General features: G+C 39.6%; 1 protein-coding gene across 2 annotated transcripts in view; it reads left to right on the top strand.

Moving 5' to 3' along the window:
* Positions 1-21,639, top strand: part of pam (peptidylglycine alpha-amidating monooxygenase) — an 81,563-nt gene that overhangs the window by 40,437 nt on the left and 19,487 nt on the right. For both annotated transcript variants that reach the window (XM_053644558.1, XM_053644559.1), the window contains exons 12-14: positions 1,016-1,119; positions 3,823-4,016; positions 5,801-5,863. In XM_053644558.1, the coding sequence (XP_053500533.1) occupies positions 1,016-1,119; positions 3,823-4,016; positions 5,801-5,863 (361 nt within the window). The remainder of the gene's footprint in view (positions 1-1,015; positions 1,120-3,822; positions 4,017-5,800; positions 5,864-21,639) is intronic.

Below are 21,639 nucleotides of genomic sequence, written 5' to 3' on the forward strand. Positions count from 1 at the left end.
ATTATAATCTGCTGTTATCATATTTGTGAGATCATATTTGAAATTCACGTTACGTTTCATTCCCATTACTTGCATGTGATCATCAAATCATATAAAAAAAACGAGCCTGAGAGTTGGGGACAAAAAAGCAGGAGTTAAAATAAATTTTTTAACGCCCTTGAGCCAGCAGGCTTTGTGACAGAGACTCTGCCTTGATCCACTATTCCACTATTCTTCCCGTAATGACCACTTGCTCTGTGCCAGAGAAACATGGACCAGACCTAAAAATGTAAAATGTAATTTTAAATATTCAGTAGAGTTAAAATGCTTCCACTTAATGTCACACATTTTTGTAGGCTTGCAGTCATGGCTAGAAGCTCACTGAAAAACACTCTAGAAATGTAAATTCCCTGTATTTTAGGTTCACTCTTTGAATTTACACGATGATTGTGTTAGGGCGTCCACCACTGTTTCAAGTAAAGGTGGGTGCCTAGCAGATGGAGAGCTGTTCCAGTTCTGGCCTAAATATCTGTCTGTGTTACTCTAGGAAGTCTTAACCAACGTTAGGTTCCCGAGGTGAACCAAGAGGTGAAACAGACCTCCCTCTTGTGTTACACAAAACAGGATGCATAGAGTATTTACAGCAGTACACAGCCCAGTGGTGCTTAATTTCTCTTGCCCCTGATTTTCTGTGATTTTCCTTGGCCGACCAAAACGTCTTTTCACAGAGCTCTGACTCCAACAATATGAAAAGAATTTCATTCAGTAGGCCCTTAAATTAATCTTACCTCAACCATGAAATTGCCTTTACCTTTACAGAAGAGTTTCTTTTCTAGTTTAGTTTAGAAAAGATGCACTATGCTTACTAAAAAAATCCAGCCATTTTATATTTCTCTTCTCTTTATTTCTAGTTTTCAGAACTCTATGTTGTCTGTATGGATATAATTGTAAAAACATTGTGAATAGTGAGTAGTCAGTCTGTGCCTCAGTCATGCCTTTTCCCCAAGAATAAGTAGCAGCTGTGTGTTTGTTCCAGGCCTTTTATCCAACCAGCAATGCCATTGACGTAAGATACGGAGACACGCTGGCTGCTCGCTGCGTTTTCACAGGAGAGGGAAAGACCTCTAAAACACACATCGGGTGAGTTTAAGCTGGAGTGAGTAATTCTGAATTCCTTTCTCTTTCGTTCAATCATTTCATATACAGTGCTGTGAAAAAGTATTTGCCCCACCATGATTTCTTCTGGTTTTGTCTATATCTCGTACTAAATTGTTTCAGAAATTAAAACAAATTGTAAGAAAAAACAAAGTCAGCCTGAGTAAACACAAAATATAGTTTATAAATGATAATGTAATTTACAGAAGCAAAAAAGTTATCAATACCAACTGGGCCTGCGTGAAAATGTATTTGCCCCTGTAGTTATTAATTCCCCAAATCTATGAAAATGCATTCATAATGGGATTCAGCTGGACTAGACGCAACCAGGCCTGATTACTGCAATCCCTGTTCAATCAAATCAACACTTAAATAGAACTTTTTTAACAGCATGAAGTTGGTTGAAAGGTTTTACCCAGTTTCACACCCTGCCAACATTGAAAGAAATTCCAGAAATGATGAAGAAGAAGGTGATTGAAATACATCAGTCTGGGATGAGTTACAAACCTATTTCAAAGGCTCTGGGACTCCAAAGAACCACAGCGAGAGCCATTATCTCCAAATGGAAAAACTCAGCACAGTAGTGAATCTTCCCAGAAGTGTCCACACTTCCAAAATTCCTCCAAGGTCACAGCAACTACTCATCCAGGAAGTCACATAAGAGCCAAGGACAACATCAAAGGACCTACAGGCCTCGCTTGTGTCAATAAAGGTCACTGATCATGACTCCATTATCAGAAAGACACCGGGCAAAAATGGCATACATGGAAGAGTGGCGAGGTGAAAACCACTTCTAACCCAGAAGAACATTAAGGAAGAACATCTGAATTTTGCCAAAACGCACTTTGATGATCCTCTATCCTCCAGTTATTGGAAGCATTTGTTGCAGTAATCGCTGCTAAATGTGACACAACCAGATTTTAAGATTGTAGGGGACCAATTAGTATTTCAAATGGGTGATAGGTGTTGGATAACTTCAATAAAAAATAAAAACAGTATTGTGTGTTTACTCAGGTTGCCTTTGTTTTATGTTGTGTTTCGTTTGAAGATCTAAAAATATTTAGTATGAGATCTAGACAAAAACAGAAGAAATCAAATATTTTTTCACAGCACTGTAATAGCACCATATTTAAATAGAGAATGTCATTTCTGTGATGAATTAATCCACGGCCCACACCGACCATATTTTTTTTGTTTCACCAGCTTTCCTTGTAAATGAGAATGTGAGTAGGTTTAAAGGGTGGAGAGTGTGTGTGTAGTTGAGGCGTGTTTTCATCTCCATACTCCGAGTGCTGTTGGACTCCTGTCTTGAGATTCACATCAGCCAAGTGTGTGACAGGTGGTCATTAGTGCTGCTCGCTGCCCTGCCCAGTGTGGCTCCCTGTCACAGCTCCTCCTTGGTTATTGCGTGTGTGTTCAGTGTGTGCGTGTGTGTGTGTTCAGTGTGTGTTCAGCGTGTGCGTGTGCGCTGTAGTGTGTTTGCAGAATCGTCAAGCACAAAAGAAAGTTGTCTCCAGGGTAACATGCATTTTTCATGATTCTCTTTTGTGACTGGGTCCACACGTGTGTGTGTGTGTGTGGGGGGGGGGGGTGTGTTACTTGGGTCTGCCTCCCCATTCTTGTTGCCATGGTGATTTGGGATGTGCGTGATTGCGACATCAGAGTGCCATATAACGCATCCCATGGGAAGCAACCCAGAGTACCAGTCCCCACGCACACACACACACACACACATATGTGTATATATATATATATATATATATATATATATATATATATATATATATATATATATATATATATATATATATATATATAAATATATATATATATATATATATATATATATATATATAAATATATATACGTGTGTATATGTGTGTGTGTGTGTGTGTGTGTGTGTGTGTATATATATATATATATATATATATATATATACACACACACACACACACACATATACAAACACATTCACACGTCTTAGCGAAGACATGATTCATTTAAATGGCAGTGAGCAGAGTGAGAAGTGAAGAAGTGACAAACGTGTACAAACATGATTCAAAGTCTGTTGCCGTTCCTTGAGCTCAGCTTAAATACTATTCATATGGGATAAGATTTTCGGATATATGCCTGTTATGTAATGTTGCTAGAGGAGGCCTGTAGGCTAAATCACAGTGACGGGGGTGTCACACTAAAAATTCCATGCCTTCTACATACATCTCATTATAATATATTGCGTTTGGTCATTAGTAGGTCACATGACCATCGCATGTATGTTCTCTGTACCTGTGGTAGGAACTCAGTAACTTATCTAAATGCATGGGAATCTCACTCCTCTGACAAATTCTTTTAAATCTTGAATATATATTTTTTTAAATTTGGTTTTGGTTAGGTTTCGAAAAAAAAAAAAAAAAAGGCTTCCTGGAGTGTCTTTATACTGATGAAAAAGAGCAAAACCTATTTCCTCTTTGCTCGATAAAATACTGTGTAATCTTTCCAGGTGAGTGTGCACACGTTCGTCCGTTAAAAAAAAACAAAAACAACAAAACACTGTGACATTCAGACGGGACTAAAGTCCAGAGAGTAAAAACAAGCCCAGGCCGAATATGGCTTTAGTCTTACTATAAAGTGATTGATTGATTTCATGCTGATGTATGTGTGACGGATATTCCATCTCCTTTTTCCCAGTGGTACTTCCAACGACGAGATGTGTAACTTCTACATCATGTACTACATGGACAGCAAGCATGCTTTGCCTTACATGGATTGCATGGACCACGGCAGCAGCAGTCTTTTCAGAAACATTCCTGCCGAAGCCAATGTCCCTATTGCCATCACCCCGGACCAAATGATGTCTATGATGCATGGCTCAGAGCATAAAGGTATACACTCCCTTTTGTGTTCAACTCTCTTTTACTTTTTCCTTATTTTTGCTGATTTTAGTAGTAGCATATTCCTACACATTAGCTAGTTCCCTTATGGCCGGACAGCTACCAGGCTGAGAGGCTAATGACACCGAGAAGTCCATCCTACCCACACATAGAGTTTCTGGACAATAGGATGACCACAGAGACACTCCACAAGGGACTTTGTCAAGGTCTAAAAACAATCTTGATCAAGTAAAGTGACCCCCAGAATTGTTGCCACCCTTCCTGAAAATCATTGTTGAAAATGATTACACACAATGATTCAATAGTAAACAGTAGTAGATACTATTTATCTTTGTTCTAAAAATCTGTATACCTCCCAGAGATATGTTCCAAAATTATTAACACCCCAAGGAAATTTTTTTTATATATTTTATATATAATCAGTCCCCAGGAACTCCTTCATGTCCTGTGTCCCTGGGATATAAATAAGAGGTTGCACAAAGATAAAATCCCTTTACCGTCTATTACCATGGGAAACCAACAAAGAATTTAAATACAAAACAGACATAAGGTTAATGACCTGCACAAATAATGGTCATAAAAATATGTAAGCAATTAAAATACAATTAAGCACAATTAGGGCCCTAACAATAAGTTTCACATGTCTGAAACAGAGGTAGATTTGTCAGGAATTGGATCCATGAGCACACTGTTTCCCTTATACAGTGAGGAGGACGGTGAGGGATGGGGGAAAAAAGAGCCTGAAGATCACAGTTTGACAATTGCACAGTTTGGTTCATTGTTGTTTTTGTCAAGTTTCAAAATCAATTGTTAAATACCACTTTCATAACAGCAAGCTTTTTGGAAGTGTTGCAAGAAAGAAGCCTTCCCTCAAAACATCTCACTAAATGCAGCTGTTGAATTTCATCAAGTGCCATTAGAGGTACCATTGGCACCGTGTGTTGTGTATAGATGAGACCAAAATCACATTTTGTTCATACATACTGTCGGCATGTAGAATATAGAGGTGGATCAGTGAAGCTTTGGGGCTGTTTTGTAGCTGCTGGTTCAGAGGTTCTTGTGAAGATTGATGGAATCGTGATTTCTGTTAAAGACCAGGAGGTCCGTACTTGGCCATAGATAGAGCTTTCAATAAGATGATTAACCAAACATACGAAGAAACGCAAAATCAGTGTCTTGCAATGATATCTCAGTTTCTGGATTTGAATCCTGCTGAAAACCTGTGGTGTGAATTGAACCAGCTCAAAGTGGACAAAGTGCCTCCAACATTGTTCGACTTTAGAGGACAGGGTTTAGTGCAGTTATTCTCTATGGAGCTTCACAAAATAGTAATTTTACTGGTGCAGATCATTTTGAAAACAGTGTGTTATAGACAAAAATTGCACTACTTTGTTCTACTCTTGAAAATAACGATACAAGCACCTGTATACACAAACCTGTTACTCATTATGCATTCATTTTTGCTCTTTTTCCATCAAGGGTGCCAATAATTCTGAAGTGAACTGTAGGTGTCAATGTTTTTCAGGCAGGAAGCAAAAAGCAAGCCCTTGTTAATTTAGAATGTCCGTGTATCCCTTTTTCTTTTTTTTTTTTTTTTAATTTTAGGAAAATACATTTGAAAGATGTAAATCTCGTTAAACAGCATACTCCCGAAAGCAGATTTTGAACGTTCACTCTGCGGTTGCCTACGAATATTTCCTGCTCTGATTTCATTACATGCGAATCAGGAATAATTTCTAGGTCATTTGATGGTTTCTCTCTCCTCGTTTTCAAAGACGGCGAAGATGACGCCGCGCTCCAGCAACCAAAGAGGGAGGAGGAGGAGGTTCTGGATCAGGGTGAGTAGACCACGAGAGTGATGAAAAAATTACTGTGCTAATGAGAAACCGAGCCTGCTGATGATCATAGATTGCGCTGAAACACATCATTATGCCCTCTGTTAAAAAGAATAAATAAAATCCCCAGAAAAAGTCTGGTTTTAGTAGCATCTCAGAGAATCAGGTGTACAGTAGTATAACAAGGTGCAATTAGAAACAAAGTAGATAAATGATTCTGCAGTGACTGTTAGCGGTTATTCAGTGGCGCAGCTCTCGTTAGTTCTAGAGGTTCTCCTTTCTGCCTGCAGGCTATAAACCGAGTTTAAGTGACTAAAGATATCACATTTTTATGTTCAAGGTTGATGTTTGAAGCTGTGTTGCCCTGGTAACCGCTCTGTTGTGTGAGGATGCAGGAACTCTCCCCGAGGAGCTTCTGTTTTGATTTTATTTTGCTTGCACTCTGAGGTGAAACGTGACAGATTGGTGTCACGTTCACTGTTGAGCTTCTCTAAACCTAGTTGTGTGTAAAGATTCAGCTGCTGGGTTTAAGCATCAATTTGAGGATAAGGGATGAGCAAGTAAAAAGTAAAGGCTCTCTTTTTATCTTTTTTTTTTTTTTTTTTAATTCTTACTACTTCACTTTGTGTTTTTTTTTTTTCTGTCTGTTTCCCAGATGAGCTAGAGATAACTAGAGATAAGAGTGGCACGAATGCAAATCAGGGCAGTGCGCTTTGATGTTGTGAAGCTGGCATCTGCATTGTTAACTGCTTTTTTTATCCTTTAATCCTCGCACACCTGCTGAGAGCTCGCTCCAGGCCGAGAACACGACGGCATCACCGTGTAATCAGCATAACAGAGAAGACTTCTGATTGCTTGTTGCTAATGCGGCAGAAACTCAAGGGCGATGCCGCTGAAGCAGAATATACGATGAAGTGAATGTACTACAACATGGGGGCATATTTTTAACACTACTACTACTACTACTACTACTAAGATATTAACAAGTTAACTGGGTTATAGAGATACAATAGTGACACCAGTTAGACAAAAATATTATGCTTTTAGTAACCAGTGTCTACTAAAATGTGCAAGTTGTTTAGACTTGTCATGTATCATGACATCACCTTGAACTAGGGTGCATCTTATTTGATTGACAAGCTGTTAAAATGCATCATTGCTCTCATCTGGAAAAAAAAAAAGTCACATGTTCAATGGGAGCTCAGCATTGTGTGTAATTTGCAACCATAAAAGCCGCCAAATAAATATTTATCAGCAAAGTGACTGATTTACATAAACCGCCAGTAACCTTGAGGTAGGATTAAAATGACAGATTGTGTAAATTGAATGAAAGCGTGTAGTGTTTATCAATGCTGTGCGACTACTCAGCTGATTTGCTAGTTAAATTGCTTACATATACAATGGAAATTACCATAAAAATATAAAGAAACTACATTTCTCAAACTCTAGTTATTGACTGACTCATCTAGACTATGAATAATGTTTTCTTATGAGTTTGTAGAAGTGTATATAAACTCTTGATTGAGTTATTGCCAAAGCATGTGTTTTCTAGTGGTCTGATTATTTTGTACATGACAGTTTATACTTTTTTCCTGCCCATGATTGTCACAGTATTAAATCAAGGAGTATTAAGTCAAAAGAGGGCATAACAGGAGTAAAAATGGTTAAGGTGGTGTACACTGGTGTTGCCAAAGTTGTTGGTGGTGTTCATCGTTTCTTCATTCAGCGATGTCCTTAACAGTCATGACGGTTAATCCAAATGTTATTGTTTAACAGTCGCCTCAATTTTGAATCCCTCACACATACGGATTAGAGTCGCCTCCTGACTTCGGTAATTTCAGATGATCTGTGGCAAATGGCGTGTGATAAACTGTGCTGTCGTTATCACTAAAGGAGCATGTGCCTACCCTCGGAGGGTAGAGAACATGCTGGCCTGTCGATCGGTAGAATGGGGCCAGACTGTGCTCAGGTGTTTATAAACCATCAGACTTCACTACTGGCCCTTCTGAGAGTCATCCTCCATTTGTGATGCATGTTTTTCTAGTAAAATGCTCCATTTCTTATCAGCAGCAGGAGAGAGAGGCCTGGTACAGTACATGCCAAGCAACATTCAGCTGTGGACAGACAAAATGTTAACTGGGAATATTAAAGGAGTTTCTAGTGGATTAAAAGATTGTGCTAGAAACTGTGGAAATGTTTGAATGTCAATACTGAGATTAAAGGCTCCTACTGGCATGAAAGCCTTTCACAGTTATGAGTCATTTGGCTATGGAAATGAGATTGGGTTTCGGATTTTAGCTTGCTTTGTGCCATCACTAAAGATCATATTTTCTTCAGAAATCAGGTTTGCTTGGTGGCAAGTGACACTAACAAACTAAAGAAGCTTAATAATTAAGCTTTCCAACTGGGAATTATGGCATGACTAGTCATTTTCACTGCCATGCCAGCCATGCCTTATTTAATTGCCTGTAGCTTTATTTAAGTTGGGACACTGGTGGAGCTAAAAAAAAAAAAAATTATGCTGCCCATTGATCAGTCAGATGCAATCGCAGAAATATACTTTCTGTTCTCTACCAGCAAAAAAATTCAGTTCTGCTGTGACACTCTGCCAAAGTTTCAGTTGCTTTTCAAAAGTCTTTCTGGTAAATTTAAAAGACATATTTTAATGATTTGCCCACAGTAATGTTTATTTCTTGCTATTTATCTTGATTTCACATAAAGTTGACTGTGTTTTATGTGCTAGATTTAGGCGCAAATATCTTCCTATTCACTTTGTTTATGCCCTAAATATTGTAGAATGGAATATACTGGATATTCAGCTGTACACCTCACCTAGTGCGCTGCATGCGTAGTGTGGAACGTCATTTGCTCTTCGTCCACAGAAAAGGTGCAGATCTCGCTCTCCTGTATTTTAACATTCCCTGTTAGCATTCACTGCAGTTGGTGCATGCGCTGCTATTAAAACAAATGTGTTCTGTCTCATGCTCAGTAGTTGATCCTCTGAGGGAGAACCGCAGCAGCGCCACACACAATTTAACATCAAATGAGATGTGCCTACTTTGATTTTCAAATCTTTTAATTTTTTAGCTGAAGTCACCTCCCAAATGCCTCCAGAGAGTTAGTTCTGTAGGTAGTGTTATGCAATGGGACAGACAGAATACTAATGGTCTTTGGTTTTCATTTGTTGCTGCACTGAGCCGCAGTGTTCCATGGAGAAGTGCTTTGAATATGTTGATCTTCAACCCAGTGGCTGGAAAAACAAAAAATAAAAATAAAAACCAACTACAACAAAAATTATCTTTATGTGTACATTTACCCTCCCAGACCAGTAGTGCAGACAGCAAAGCTAGTGGAACATTACTAAAAACAAAAAATTGCACCATCTTAAAAAGTTGCATAAGAGATTTAGAGCCAAATTGCTGTTGTTATTTTGCTGACACCCTGCGCAGATCCCCACCTACACACCCAGTGTCTCTTGTGCTCATGGTCACTGTCTGAGTCACATACTGCTAAAACACTTCAGCCGCAGTGGGCAGAAAAATAATTGTGAGACTCAGTCTGCAAATGAGACCTTGCCCAATGCTTATACAATCCAAGAGATTCTCTTTGTGCTTTGATTACACTGGATTTTTCTGCATGTTGAGTAAATGCTGTCACTCTTCTGCTACTGTGTTTGAACAGGCCATACTGAAAGCAGACACACTAAGCCATTCAGCCATCAGAAAATCCATAAGCCAGCCAAGCCCTAATCTACTTTGTTCATGGTTGATACAACGGATAATACTTTTGATTTATATAGCTGCATGTTAGATATCATTATCATGGGTTGTATGCAGTGTTAAGGATATGGGTTAACAGTATTAAATAAGCAACACCAAACAATGAATTGGACGAAAATTTTGAGCAGCACACACACACACACACACACACACACACACACACACACACACACACATATTAGATTATATTATCGGAGATCAAATCCTAACTAGTTTAACACGTCACACCAGCGAGGTGTTAGCCAGGATTTTGTTAGGCGTGCATTGCTAAAAGGCTTCTTCTCACTTCCCATATGTTTCGCCGCCAAACAGATTTGCTCTGTTGCCATGGCTCCTCCAAACCAAAGAGTCCCTGACTGTAAGCTTGACAGCCTCATTGGTCAGCAAAAGTGAGTTTTCACTCTGCCTCCATTGGCTGCCATCTATACATCTTACTGTGACCCTGTATATTCCCCTTGATCAGTACACATACTGAAGTCATTTCAGAATTTACTGTGTCAAGTATTTGGAGCATCCTTCAACCACACTGAAACTGTGCACAATCAGAATTGGTTCTTCTAGCAGCTGCATCTTATTTCACTTCTTTTGTTACATTACTCTAGACAAAAACCCATCTGGTTTCCTAAACCAAATAAAGTGGTTAATAAACTCTGAAGATTGCTGTTTGCTCTAACACGAACAGGTCGGTACAAAAGTCTGGACAGAACCGGCTTAAAAGAATGCATTCCTGAGATTTGTACTAATTCAGTCAGCGTCTTGCTTTCACAGTGGTGATGAATCAAATATGCTAAGTAATCTCTAAGGATTAGAATAGATGCAAGCCCATCTGCCTCTTGCTTTGTTATTGCCTTGCACATCCTCATTAGCCTTTCACAGAACAGGATTACTGAAGAACTAATAGAAGCTACTTCATGCAGTATTAAACCCCAACTGTAACATTTATTTGAGAACAAGTTTAGAGTGATAAACCTAGTATAACTATAGTGTTAATGTGCACAAGAAATGTGCTTTTGGCTATCTTTTGTGACTACTTTGCAGCTACACACATTGGCTCTTTTGTCGGATTTCATTTAGGTTCTTCATATCACTGCAACAGCAATTAATGTGTCAGTGTCATGTCTTTTCTCTGCTGTCCACCATTCAAACAAAGCTTGGCCTTTGGCGGTCCTGTGATCACTTTCCACTGATAGATGGGTTGACAGGGGTTGTTGAATCGGAAACAGTCTTTCAGGACTCGGGCCTTGTTCAGACTTGGAATTTAGATCCATCTCAGGTGATTGGATCCAAAGTGGACAGCACTAAATACATTTGTACTGGGACAGCCATGTGTCCTGATGCATCCTGGCAACATTAAAAGCCGCCTAATCACCAGTGTCACCAGATTCATGGTTTTCATGTGGAATTGAGCTGCTTTCGATCCATCCAGCCGTACTCTTGATACTAGGGATTTGATGGGAATTTGACTGAAATTTTCCCACCGGTTAATCAATGTGTGACAACACCGGTTATACCGGTGTCACCGGTAATCACTGCTTTTCCTCCTCGCTTTTAAATCACTTATAAATGCCCGTGTGGCTGTGCGCATTTTACTTGCGCTTTCAAATTAATGGAAATTTAGGGGAAGCAGTTGCTTGAATGGTGGATTCATTATTATTCTTATTGAAAAACTCAACAACAGCAAAACAGTACAAAGACAAACTCGCTTGTATTAAACATAGAACTTTTGAAACCAAATCTTTCGTCATCATCTTGTCAGTCAGCTCGCCTCACTCTTATGTGATAAATGAAATCTGATCTGTGCTGCCACTCTGACTCATTCGGATCATGCTGAATTGAGCAGACGCGTTCAGTTTGTAATTGTAGCATCCATTCTCTAACTGAACTAAATGATTTTTATTATTCTGAAAAAGCAAAACGACGGTGGGGACGGTGCCGCGGTGGGCAAGTGATGTAATTGGTGTGCCGCCGAACACGTGTAACACCGGGAACACCGACTATCGCAGCAAGCGTATTTAATACACATAAGGGGTTGATTTGGGGCACTTTGCACACATTATATTAATTCTCTATATTAAAATGTGCCTTCTAGCCATGCAAAGTCTCCTCTCAGTTGCAGTCTTCTTTCCATTCTCAACATGAGCTCTGCCCATTACTGTATGATTTTTCCCCCCCCCCCCTCTAATTTTCAAATTAAAATATTTTCAAAAATAATCATGAATAGACTTGACTTAACCCAGAAATAATAATGATGATCACCCATAGCTTGGCTCATAAAGAACCAACCTGTGGGTTATTAAATAAACCCAGCATTTGGTTCTACACATAATCCAACAGTGTTCAGTCAGTTAACATAAAGTGTGTTGTATTATATTTCTATGTTAAAAAAATTGACAAATTGGGTTATATTTATCCCAGTGTTTATATAGTGTGTTTTTAAGTTCTTTTGGCCTTGACTAGTATTTGTGGGTATGGTTTAGAAGTGATATTGGGATGCTTTTGTTAGATTTGGCAACCTTATTACTAACTAAATATGATCATAGGTTGTCTGCGGAGACTCAAATAAAGAAAATACCAGGTGTGAACAGGTACAGTGGGATCTAAAAAGTCTACACAGCCCCTGTCGAAATTATTATTATTATTATTATTATTATTATTATTATTATTTTAAAATAAAACCAAGACAATCTATGTCTGAACATCTTTTTCTTGTAATACAGCACTCTTTTGGTAAGAGTCTTATCAAGTAAGCACATCTTGATTTGACAATTTTATGCCACTCTTCCTTGCAAAAATGCTCTAGATCTATAAAATTGCCATTCCTGGGCCTTTATAAAACATTGATTATCTACTTCTGAAGCCATTCCTTTATTCAGTTGGACTTGTGCTTTTGGTCATTATCATGCTGGAAAGTGCTCTTTAGCTGTCTAACAAAGGTGTGCAGGTTTTGTGCCAAAATAGATTGGTATTTGGCACTATCATTGATTCAAGTTGAAGAGAAGTAGCCCCATAGCATGATTCCATCATAATTGCTTCATTGATGACAGGTGTATGATTAATTACTTTTGAACACGAGTTTCAATGAGATTGGTTAATCCTGAGCACAACAACATGTTTGTTTCTTTTTGGTTCCTATATCACATTCAAAGTTTTAACAGGGCTGTATAGCCTTTTTATATCCACTGTATCTGTCTCTACTGTCCTTTGGTATCACCTGAGATGGATGTTAATACCAAGTATGAAAGTGGCCATAGATTCACTTGTAATGGAACCACTAGCGGCATTTAAATTAGATTGCCCATTGAAGTTTAAATCATAAAATGGAGCAAGTTGGAGAAGAGTCATGTAAGTCCTTCACTTTAATCAGGCTCTGAGAGAAGTTTGAAATCCTTGAATCAAGCTTTCAAATAGATGATGCAATTCTTTACCCTTCCCCTCGTTTAATGGACGGCTAACGTCCTCCTACTGTTCAGAAAGACTAATATATATATATATATATACACACACACACACACACACACACACAGTGCATCCGGAAAGTATTCACAGCGCTTCACTTTTTCCACATTTTGTTATGTTACAGCCTTATTCAAAATGGATTAAATTCATTATTTTCCTCAAAATTCTACAAACAATACCCCATAATGACAACGTGAAAGAAGTTTGTTTGAAATCTTTGCAAATTTATTAAAAATAAAAAACAAAAAAGCACATGTACATAAGTATTCACAGCCTTTTCTCAATACTTTGTTGAAGCACCTTTGGCACCAATTACAGCCTCAAGTCTTTTTGAGAATGATGCTACAAGCTTGGCACACCTATTTTTAAGCAGTTTCTCCCATTCTTCTTTGCAGGGCCTCTCAAGCTCCATCAGGTTGGATGGGGAGCATCGGTGCACAGCCATTTTCAGATCTCTCCAGAGATGTTCAATCGGGTTCAAGTCTGGGCTCTGGCTGGGCCACTCAAGGACATTCACAGAGTTGTCCTGTAGCCACTCCTTTGTTATCTTGGCTCTGTGCTTAGGGTCGTTGTCCTGTTGGAAGATGAACCTTCGCCCCAGTCTGAGGTCCAGAGCGCGCTGGAGCAGGTTTTCATCAAGGATGTCTCTGTACATTGCTGCATTCATCTTTCCCTTGATCCTGACTAGTCTCCCAGTTCCTGCCACTGAAAAACATCCCCACAGCATGATGCTTGGTCTTGGTCTGAGAGTCCTTCTGGTGCCTTTTGGCAAACTCCAGGCGGGCTGTCATGTGCCTTTTACTGAGGAGTGGCTTCCGTCTGGCCACTCTACCATTCAGGCCTGATTGATGGAGTGCTGCAGAGATGGTTGTTCTTCTGGAAGGTTCTCCTCTCTCCACAGTGACACACTGGAGCTCTGTCAGAGTGACCATCGGGTTTTTGGTCACCTCCTTGACTAAGGCCCTTCTCCCCGATCACTCAGTTTGGCCGGGCGGCCAGCTCTAGGAAGAGTCCTGGTGCTTCCAAACTTCTTCCATTTACGGATGATGGAGGCCACTGTGCTCATTGGAACCTGCAATGCTGCAGAAATGTTTCTGTACCCTTCCCCAGATCTGTGCCTCCATACAATCCTGTCTCGGAGGTCTACAGACAATTCCTTGGACTTCATGGCTTAGGTGTGTGCCTTTCCAAATCATGTCCAATCAACTGAATTTACCACAGGTGGACTCCAATCAAGTTGTAGAAACATCTCAAGGATGATCAGTGGAAACAGGATGTACCTGAGCTCAATTTTGAGTGTCATGGCAAAGGCTGTGAATACTTATGTACATGTGCTTTTTTTGTTTTTTATTTGTAATAAATTTGCAAAGATTTCAAACAAACTTCTTTCACATTGTCATTATATTATGAATTTTGAGGAAAATAATGAATTTAATCCATTTTGGAAAAAGGCTGTAACATAAAAAAATGTGTAAAAAGTGAAGTGCTGTGAATACTTACCGGATGCACTGTACATATGTGTGTGTGTGTGTGTGTGTGTGTTTTTATATATATATATATATATATATATATATATATATATATATATATATATATATATATATATATATAAAATCATAAAAACTCTGGCTTTCCAAAGTTCATTTTGGACACTTATCAGGAGCAGTTCTGATGAAGCATCAACTAATTACATTTACAACATTAAGAAGAAGCCCTTATCCAGAGAGATTTACAAAATTGATTTGTAGGCTCTAGCAAAAACAAATCCTATTGCTAGTTCACTAGGTCAGGTCCTACTAATAGCATCAATCTAAAAGCCTGTTAGGGAGGTTATTACAGCATTAAAAGAAAACACAAGTCAAGTTTTTTTTTAAATCAAGATGAGCTAAGGGCTAATTCAATTGCTTGGTGATTCAGACTGTCTAAGCACATTTTGTAAACCAACAATTATACATTGCCTTTTTAATTTCTGATTTTCTGTCAGTGGAGCTTTTCTTTAGAGATGCTTTTGAGCAAAAGTGCCTCCAAATAAAACATGTTCTTAGAATTTTGAATTCAGGCCCTAAAGTGTAAAAGCTTTCATATTAGACTAAGTGGTATTGTGTTTGATGAACAGATCTTCAGATTGGACTTTTTGTTATGGCTCAGAGGTTTTTCTCTGAGCAGATTTCTGGCTCTTGGCTGCTTCTGACATCGGTTAGAGCCTTGGATTAGGATGAGGAAGAGGACATGTCTAAGTGTGACTGCACCTCTGTCTCCACAGCAGCCGGCTATAGCTGTGACACTCATTATCTCCAGGCTTTTAAGCTCACGGCTGGACAGCTTGATAAATCACTTGCTATATTTGCCTTTGCTGTTATTAGGACACAAATCCAGGCGCTGTCAGACGGTTTGTCTCGGCGTGTTTGCTGGCCAGTTTTGATTGATGGGCTCAATAAACAAGAAGCGACCTCTAATCGTACATCACAGGGGGTGGGGCTTTGGGCCATTGTGCTTGTTCAGAGGAAGAAACCAATCAGTAAGTGGAGGTGATTTGTCTGGGCGGAGCAGTGGGATTGGGATAGAACCATATCGGATGAAGGTGCAGAAAGAGTAGACCTATGCAAATATACAAATATCTACCATATACAAATATGGTGTTTTGTAGCTTACTGCTGTGTTTGTGGTGATTTGTGTTAGCTAATCATCACAACGCTAATTTGAGGTCTCCTCTTTAAATGTAGTGCTGGTTGTGCAGTAGTCATGAAGCATTTGTGGAGTCTTCATGAAACATGGCTGGATGAAAAGTAGTGTTTCCTAATGATGAGCTGACCTTTTCTTGCCAAATGACCTGTCATCTAGCAGACTGAATACAAAGTCGTCTCCCTAGGAAGAAAGGCCATGTGTATTCTCTGTCCTTTTAGAATATGATTTTTAGTACCGTGGCAGTGAATAAATCTGTAATTAGTCGGGAACGGAAAAATAATAAGAAAATCTTTGATTTCTTGAAGGTTTCTGCCTCGATCATGAGCATAATGAGGCTTATGTAGACTGGCTGTTTATATCTTACAAACAGGAGAAGGTGAGAACAATCACTTTCTCAAGCAAAGAAAATCCTGAGGAACCAATCATTTTATTGTTTATAGTTTCAGATTCTGTATTTGTTTCTTTCTGTACCGATATTTAGATTGATTTTACATTTCATAGGCAATATCTGTTATTTTCCACTTGCAGGATTTTCATGCATAAATACAATGAATTTATTATGCCAAAATAAGCATAATGAACTACACTGTGTGGTCAGAAGTTTGTGGGCACTTGACCATCACACCCATATGTGCGTTTTGAACATCCAATTCCACATTTAGTCCCCCATTGCTATTATACTAACCTCCACTCTTCTGGGAATGCTTTGCACTAGATTGTGGAGCGTGGCTATAGAGATTTGCCCAAGAGCATTAGTTCCAGTGAATGGAATTTGTAATGCCACAGCATGCAAAGACATTCTATGCAATTGTGTGCTTCCAACACAGTTTGGAGAAGAACCACATATGGCTGTGATGGTCAGGTGTGCCCAAACTTTTGTCCATATAATGTATGTACATAATAATGTATGCATGCTCACTACATGATGTGCACAACATGCCCTATAGAACACCTTTCGAGATTGAGCTAAATAATAAAAAAAAAGAACAATTTTAATACCTATACCCTCTTTCTTATTGTAACTGCTTAGAAGATACAATAATTTTACTCGGTGAAAATAAAGTACATCATAATTGACATGCATTTATTCAGAGCTAACTTTTAACCTCAAGTAAATAAAAGTTTTTAAAAGTTTTGTTAAAAAGTCTCTTGATCAGTTTTGTTAGGCAACAAGTGAATATGTGCTCTCAGAATATATTTTAATAACTTGCATTCCTGTGTGCTCAAGTGATAAGACTTCTTCAGCCAAAAATATAGTGTGTGTGTTTCAAAAGAGTTACCTTATGTGACTAAAATAAAAACATGGGAACATGTTACCTTCTAATTTTCCCTTGAAGCAGTCGTGCGATGAGACCCTTGGGCACATCTTTGACCAAGTGAGAGTAATCGTTGGTCAGCCGATTACGCTCTCCCACCCCTAGTTCTCGATTATTAAGGATAGGTTGTATTGAGTGACGCAGGACACTCATACGCAGGAAGAAACGACCCAATTATTGGTTCCGAAGAGCCGTCAGGAATGGTTATTCCAGGTGGCTCACCATAATCCGATGGCAGGGCACTTAGGTCAGGATAAAACACAGAACTGTCGCATGGCCCGCTTTTATCAGCAGACATTCGCGACGATGTCTGCTGGTGGTGCGCGGCATGTGGTGAATCCGCCATCCCCAAAAGCACCGTTGCACCCACTCACATTAATCAAGCTCCCCTTCAAAAGAATTGGTAGGGACCTCGTTGGGCCATTAGATCAAACTGCATGAGGGCGTTGCTTTTTGTTAGTTCTAGTGGACCACGCAATGCGATACTCAGAAGCGGTGCCTCTCCGCAGCGTCTCCGCACTTAATGTACTGGAGGCACATTCCGTGTTATCTCCCGAGTCGGGAACCCGAAGGAGATCCTGACTGATTAGGGCACATCTTTTATGTCACAAATACTATGCAAGCTTTACGGATTTCTGGGGATTAAGTCGATTCACACCAGCTTTTATCATCTTCAGACGAATGGGTCAATCAAATGCTTAAAAACATGATTCGTAAGTTCGTTCACGATGATGCGCGGAATTGGGATAAGTGGTTAGTGCCCCTCTCGCAGCAAGAGAGGTCCTGCAAGCCTCTACGGGGTTCTCCCCATTTGAAGGATTGTACGGACGCAAGCTGCGCGGCTTGCTCGATGTCATTCTGGAACATTGGGAGGAAGGACTTTCCAACATTAAAAACAAAATTCAATACGTTCTTGACCTGAGAGCAAAAGCCACATAACACAGGAGAATTTGCTACAGGTGCAAGAATGTCAATTCCGGATGTATAACAGGGGTTATCAGTTACGGGAGTTCGCATCGGGAGACGAAGTACTCGTTTTGCTACCCACGTTGTTCCAGAGTGGGAGCAGCTTCGGGTCAATCCACCCTGGTCCTTTATGGAGACCACCTCTCTCCGTCCATGGGCTAGTGCGTCCCTAAATTGATAAGATAGTACCGATTGCAGCGTGCCCAAGACCCAAGACGAAAATGGAGAAGAGAGTTTCTGGGGATGGCTCCCTGGCCTGAGTCAGGTGGCGGGGGATGAGTCAGGTGGCCGGGGATGAGTCAGGTGGCGGGGGTATGCTCGAGTGCCGGTTTGTGAATGGAGGGCAGAGCCGGAGAAGGTGAGTGGTACTGAAATCACTCCTGTGGGGAATTCTCTTAATGAATGTTCTGTGTTGCAGTGAGACAGGGAAGACGATAAGATGGAGAGAGAAATGCACCTTGAGTGAGAGAGAGAGAGAGCGAGCACACAACCTGCACGGAGCCGTGTGTGTGTGTGTTTAAGAGAAGCTGAAAAGCTAAAAATAAAATGATGTGCCTTTTGAGTTGGTCCAGGCCTGTCTCTGGCTTCCTCATTTCCGCCCAAACTTGGGGAGATTGCTACAGTGAGGTTATTTGATAATGTTATTGTAATGGTTAGAAATGATACATAATGATCCTGGAAATCCACACGATGTGCACAACACACATTTTATACACATTCAGCAGCACTGACGCACTCTCACACCTACTTACAAACAGATAAATACGCCTGCTTCTCTCCATCACTCCTCGTCTGCTGTGTACAGTGCTGTACATCTGTTTATCTTTTATCAGAGACTAGCAGTCCGATGACACTCCCCTGCAGTTCTATTCACATGGACCATTCTTCTTCTCCTCCTTCTTCTCCTTCTTTGTCTTTCCCCTCTATTTTTCCCCGTGCAGGTGACTTCTATTCCCTTCTCTCCAAACTCCTAGGGGAGAGTGAGGACATTGTCCATGTGCATAAGTATAACCCCACGGAGGCCCACGCGGATCTGGTGGCCGAAATCGATAGCATAATGCAAAAGAAAGACCTGGGCTGGCCCAGGCTAGGCTACGCACACAGAGACGGTGCAGTTCTGGTGAGGGACAGAGTGCACAAGTTTCACCAGTTAGAGTCCACTGTCAGGCCTCCGGGAACCAAGACTGTATCTGCCAGACTGCCAGGCTCAGGGGTGGCAGTGGCCAAAAATCAAGGTGGGTCTTGGTGTCGGTTTACGTGAAACAAAACAAACAAACAAAAAAAAAAACAGGGCATGGTGTTGTCTCTCTCGTTCGCACGTCCATGTGAATGCTTTTCTTTTGACTCCCATGCCTTCCCATCTCATTGCTATCATTTATCTTTGGTTTTGAGGGCAGTGAGGTCACCATGTAGGTTTGCAGTGTGTGGTGTATTAGCTGGGAACAAAAGAGTAGGCTGACTGGAAATGATTTTCTTTTGGACCTGCAGTGCTGTATCATCACATTACAGACATTAATCTCAGTGGGAAAATTCATCCTGAGATTGTGAGGTTGTTCTGAAAAATCTGGGCCATGTCCACAGGCTTTGTCACTTTTTTTTTCCTCTTTTTTTTTGGCAAGTGGGAAAAGGAACAGAAATGGCAGAGCTCTGAGTGAAAAATAGCAAAGGCATTTTAATGTGAGGCAGCACATGTCATTTCTCATATTCAGCTCCTCAAAGGTGCCTACAATTTACAAAGTCCGACTTCCTCTCTCTTGTTCTCCGTGTTAGGAGGTCCTTGACTTATTTTCCTTCATCAGACATTTTTCCTTTTTCAGCTCTGAAAATGGACATTTTATATGCAACTTCTTGACAGCTTCACTCAAGCAGAGCCATTTTACATCAATATCTGCCATTCAGTAGCAATTGCATTTGCATTCATTTTCTGCTGGTACAATCCATGTTTCTTTTGAGTGCAGAGTTCGGACTCTTGATGTCAAATTCCCTGCAGTGTCACTGTGTGTCTTTTGGATCGCTGTCAAAGTGCTATTGATCAGCCCATGGGATCCAATTACAAATCCAGAAGTGGGGGGTGGGGGAAGGAATGAAATTTCATGCGATTGCTTGTAACAGTTTGGAGGAGAAGCTGCATTGTTTATTCTAACCTCAGTCTCTGTAATTGCTGTTCCCGTCCACGTCTTGCTGGGAAAGCTTTTGTGCCCTTGACTTTAAACTTAAAGCTGAGAGAAGAAAAGCTGGCAGGAATACATACAAATCAGAGAGAGACTGTGTATAGCATGTCAGTTATAGATCCAGAAGAGAAGACTACACCTGTGCGGATGGACACATTTGTGTCTCTGCAAATTGCTTTGGATAGGACCTCAGATTTGTTGCGCTCATCTTGTGGCCATACATCATCTGAGTTTCTACTATATATTAAAATATAAATAATCTGAAATATTTTATGTCACCTCCATCCGAGTCTTGTCTTTCCCCATTTGATAAATTTGTGATTCTGTAGTACAATCAAAACCATATTTACCACAGACTGAGCACTGTAAATCATATTTATTGGTATGCTTATGCATTTATTTGTTTTTTGCCAAGCAAAAAGTCTCATCAGACACATCAGAGCATCTTCACTTCATTTCTGTGCATGTATGAGTGTGTGAGCGAGAGACCGTGTTTATTAATCATGAAGCTGTTTTGGAAAAGGCATTGTTATTGTTTTTGGCTCACAGTGATTTCATACTCCATTACTATTTCATGCCGTTCATAGCAATATAATGCCATTGGGTAGCCAGAAAAATTGAGTTCAGGGAAATAGCCTTGTGATGAAATATCTTAAATAGTTCTGATGTTTTAAACTGAAATTTCTTGTGTAATTTATCAGTTTTTGCAATTTAATGGCCTTATTTCTTATGTCAACAATATTTTGAGGGCAAAAAAGAGAAAAAAATGTGTATTTGTTACTTTGGTACAGTCTGAACCTTATTCATAGTGCTTTTTTTTTAAATAAAGAATTTCTATAGTTTTTTTTTCTTTAAAAGTACATAAAAAAAGAAGAAGTTTTTTTTCTTTAAAAGATGACATATGGCCATGTCATCTAGTTACAGTTTCTAAATTTTTTTTAACCAAGGCCCGTCATTTGGTCCAGACTCATATTCCTCAGTAGACGTGGGAAATATGGCAAAAATATGACAAAAGAAAATCATATAACGGTACTTGAAGACGTTTCTCTTATACATGATGTACAGTATACATCAAGATACAAAGGTTTGTTGAACTGCCAGCAAAACAGGAAGGAAAACTGAAAATCTGTGGAAAAGATTTTCAGTTTTCGATTTGATGATACTATCATTTAATGTCTAGAATAATAAATGATTTAAAAATATTTTAACATTTTACAAATTTAAAGATTAAAATAGTAAAATAGGACTGTTACAGTTTTGCTCTTAAATCAGCTGCTGTATTTGTTTGTAAACATTGTTAAATAATTCATTTTTAAAAAACAGCGGCATCATATTTCCCGGCCTAATTCCTCACTCTAGTAACCCTTTCCTTTTAATTCCACTTTAGTCAATGAACAATTCATAGT

Source organism: Ictalurus furcatus, chromosome 16 (genome assembly GCF_023375685.1).
Source record: "Ictalurus furcatus strain D&B chromosome 16, Billie_1.0, whole genome shotgun sequence".
Lineage (NCBI taxonomy): Eukaryota > Metazoa > Chordata > Actinopteri > Siluriformes > Ictaluridae > Ictalurus > Ictalurus furcatus.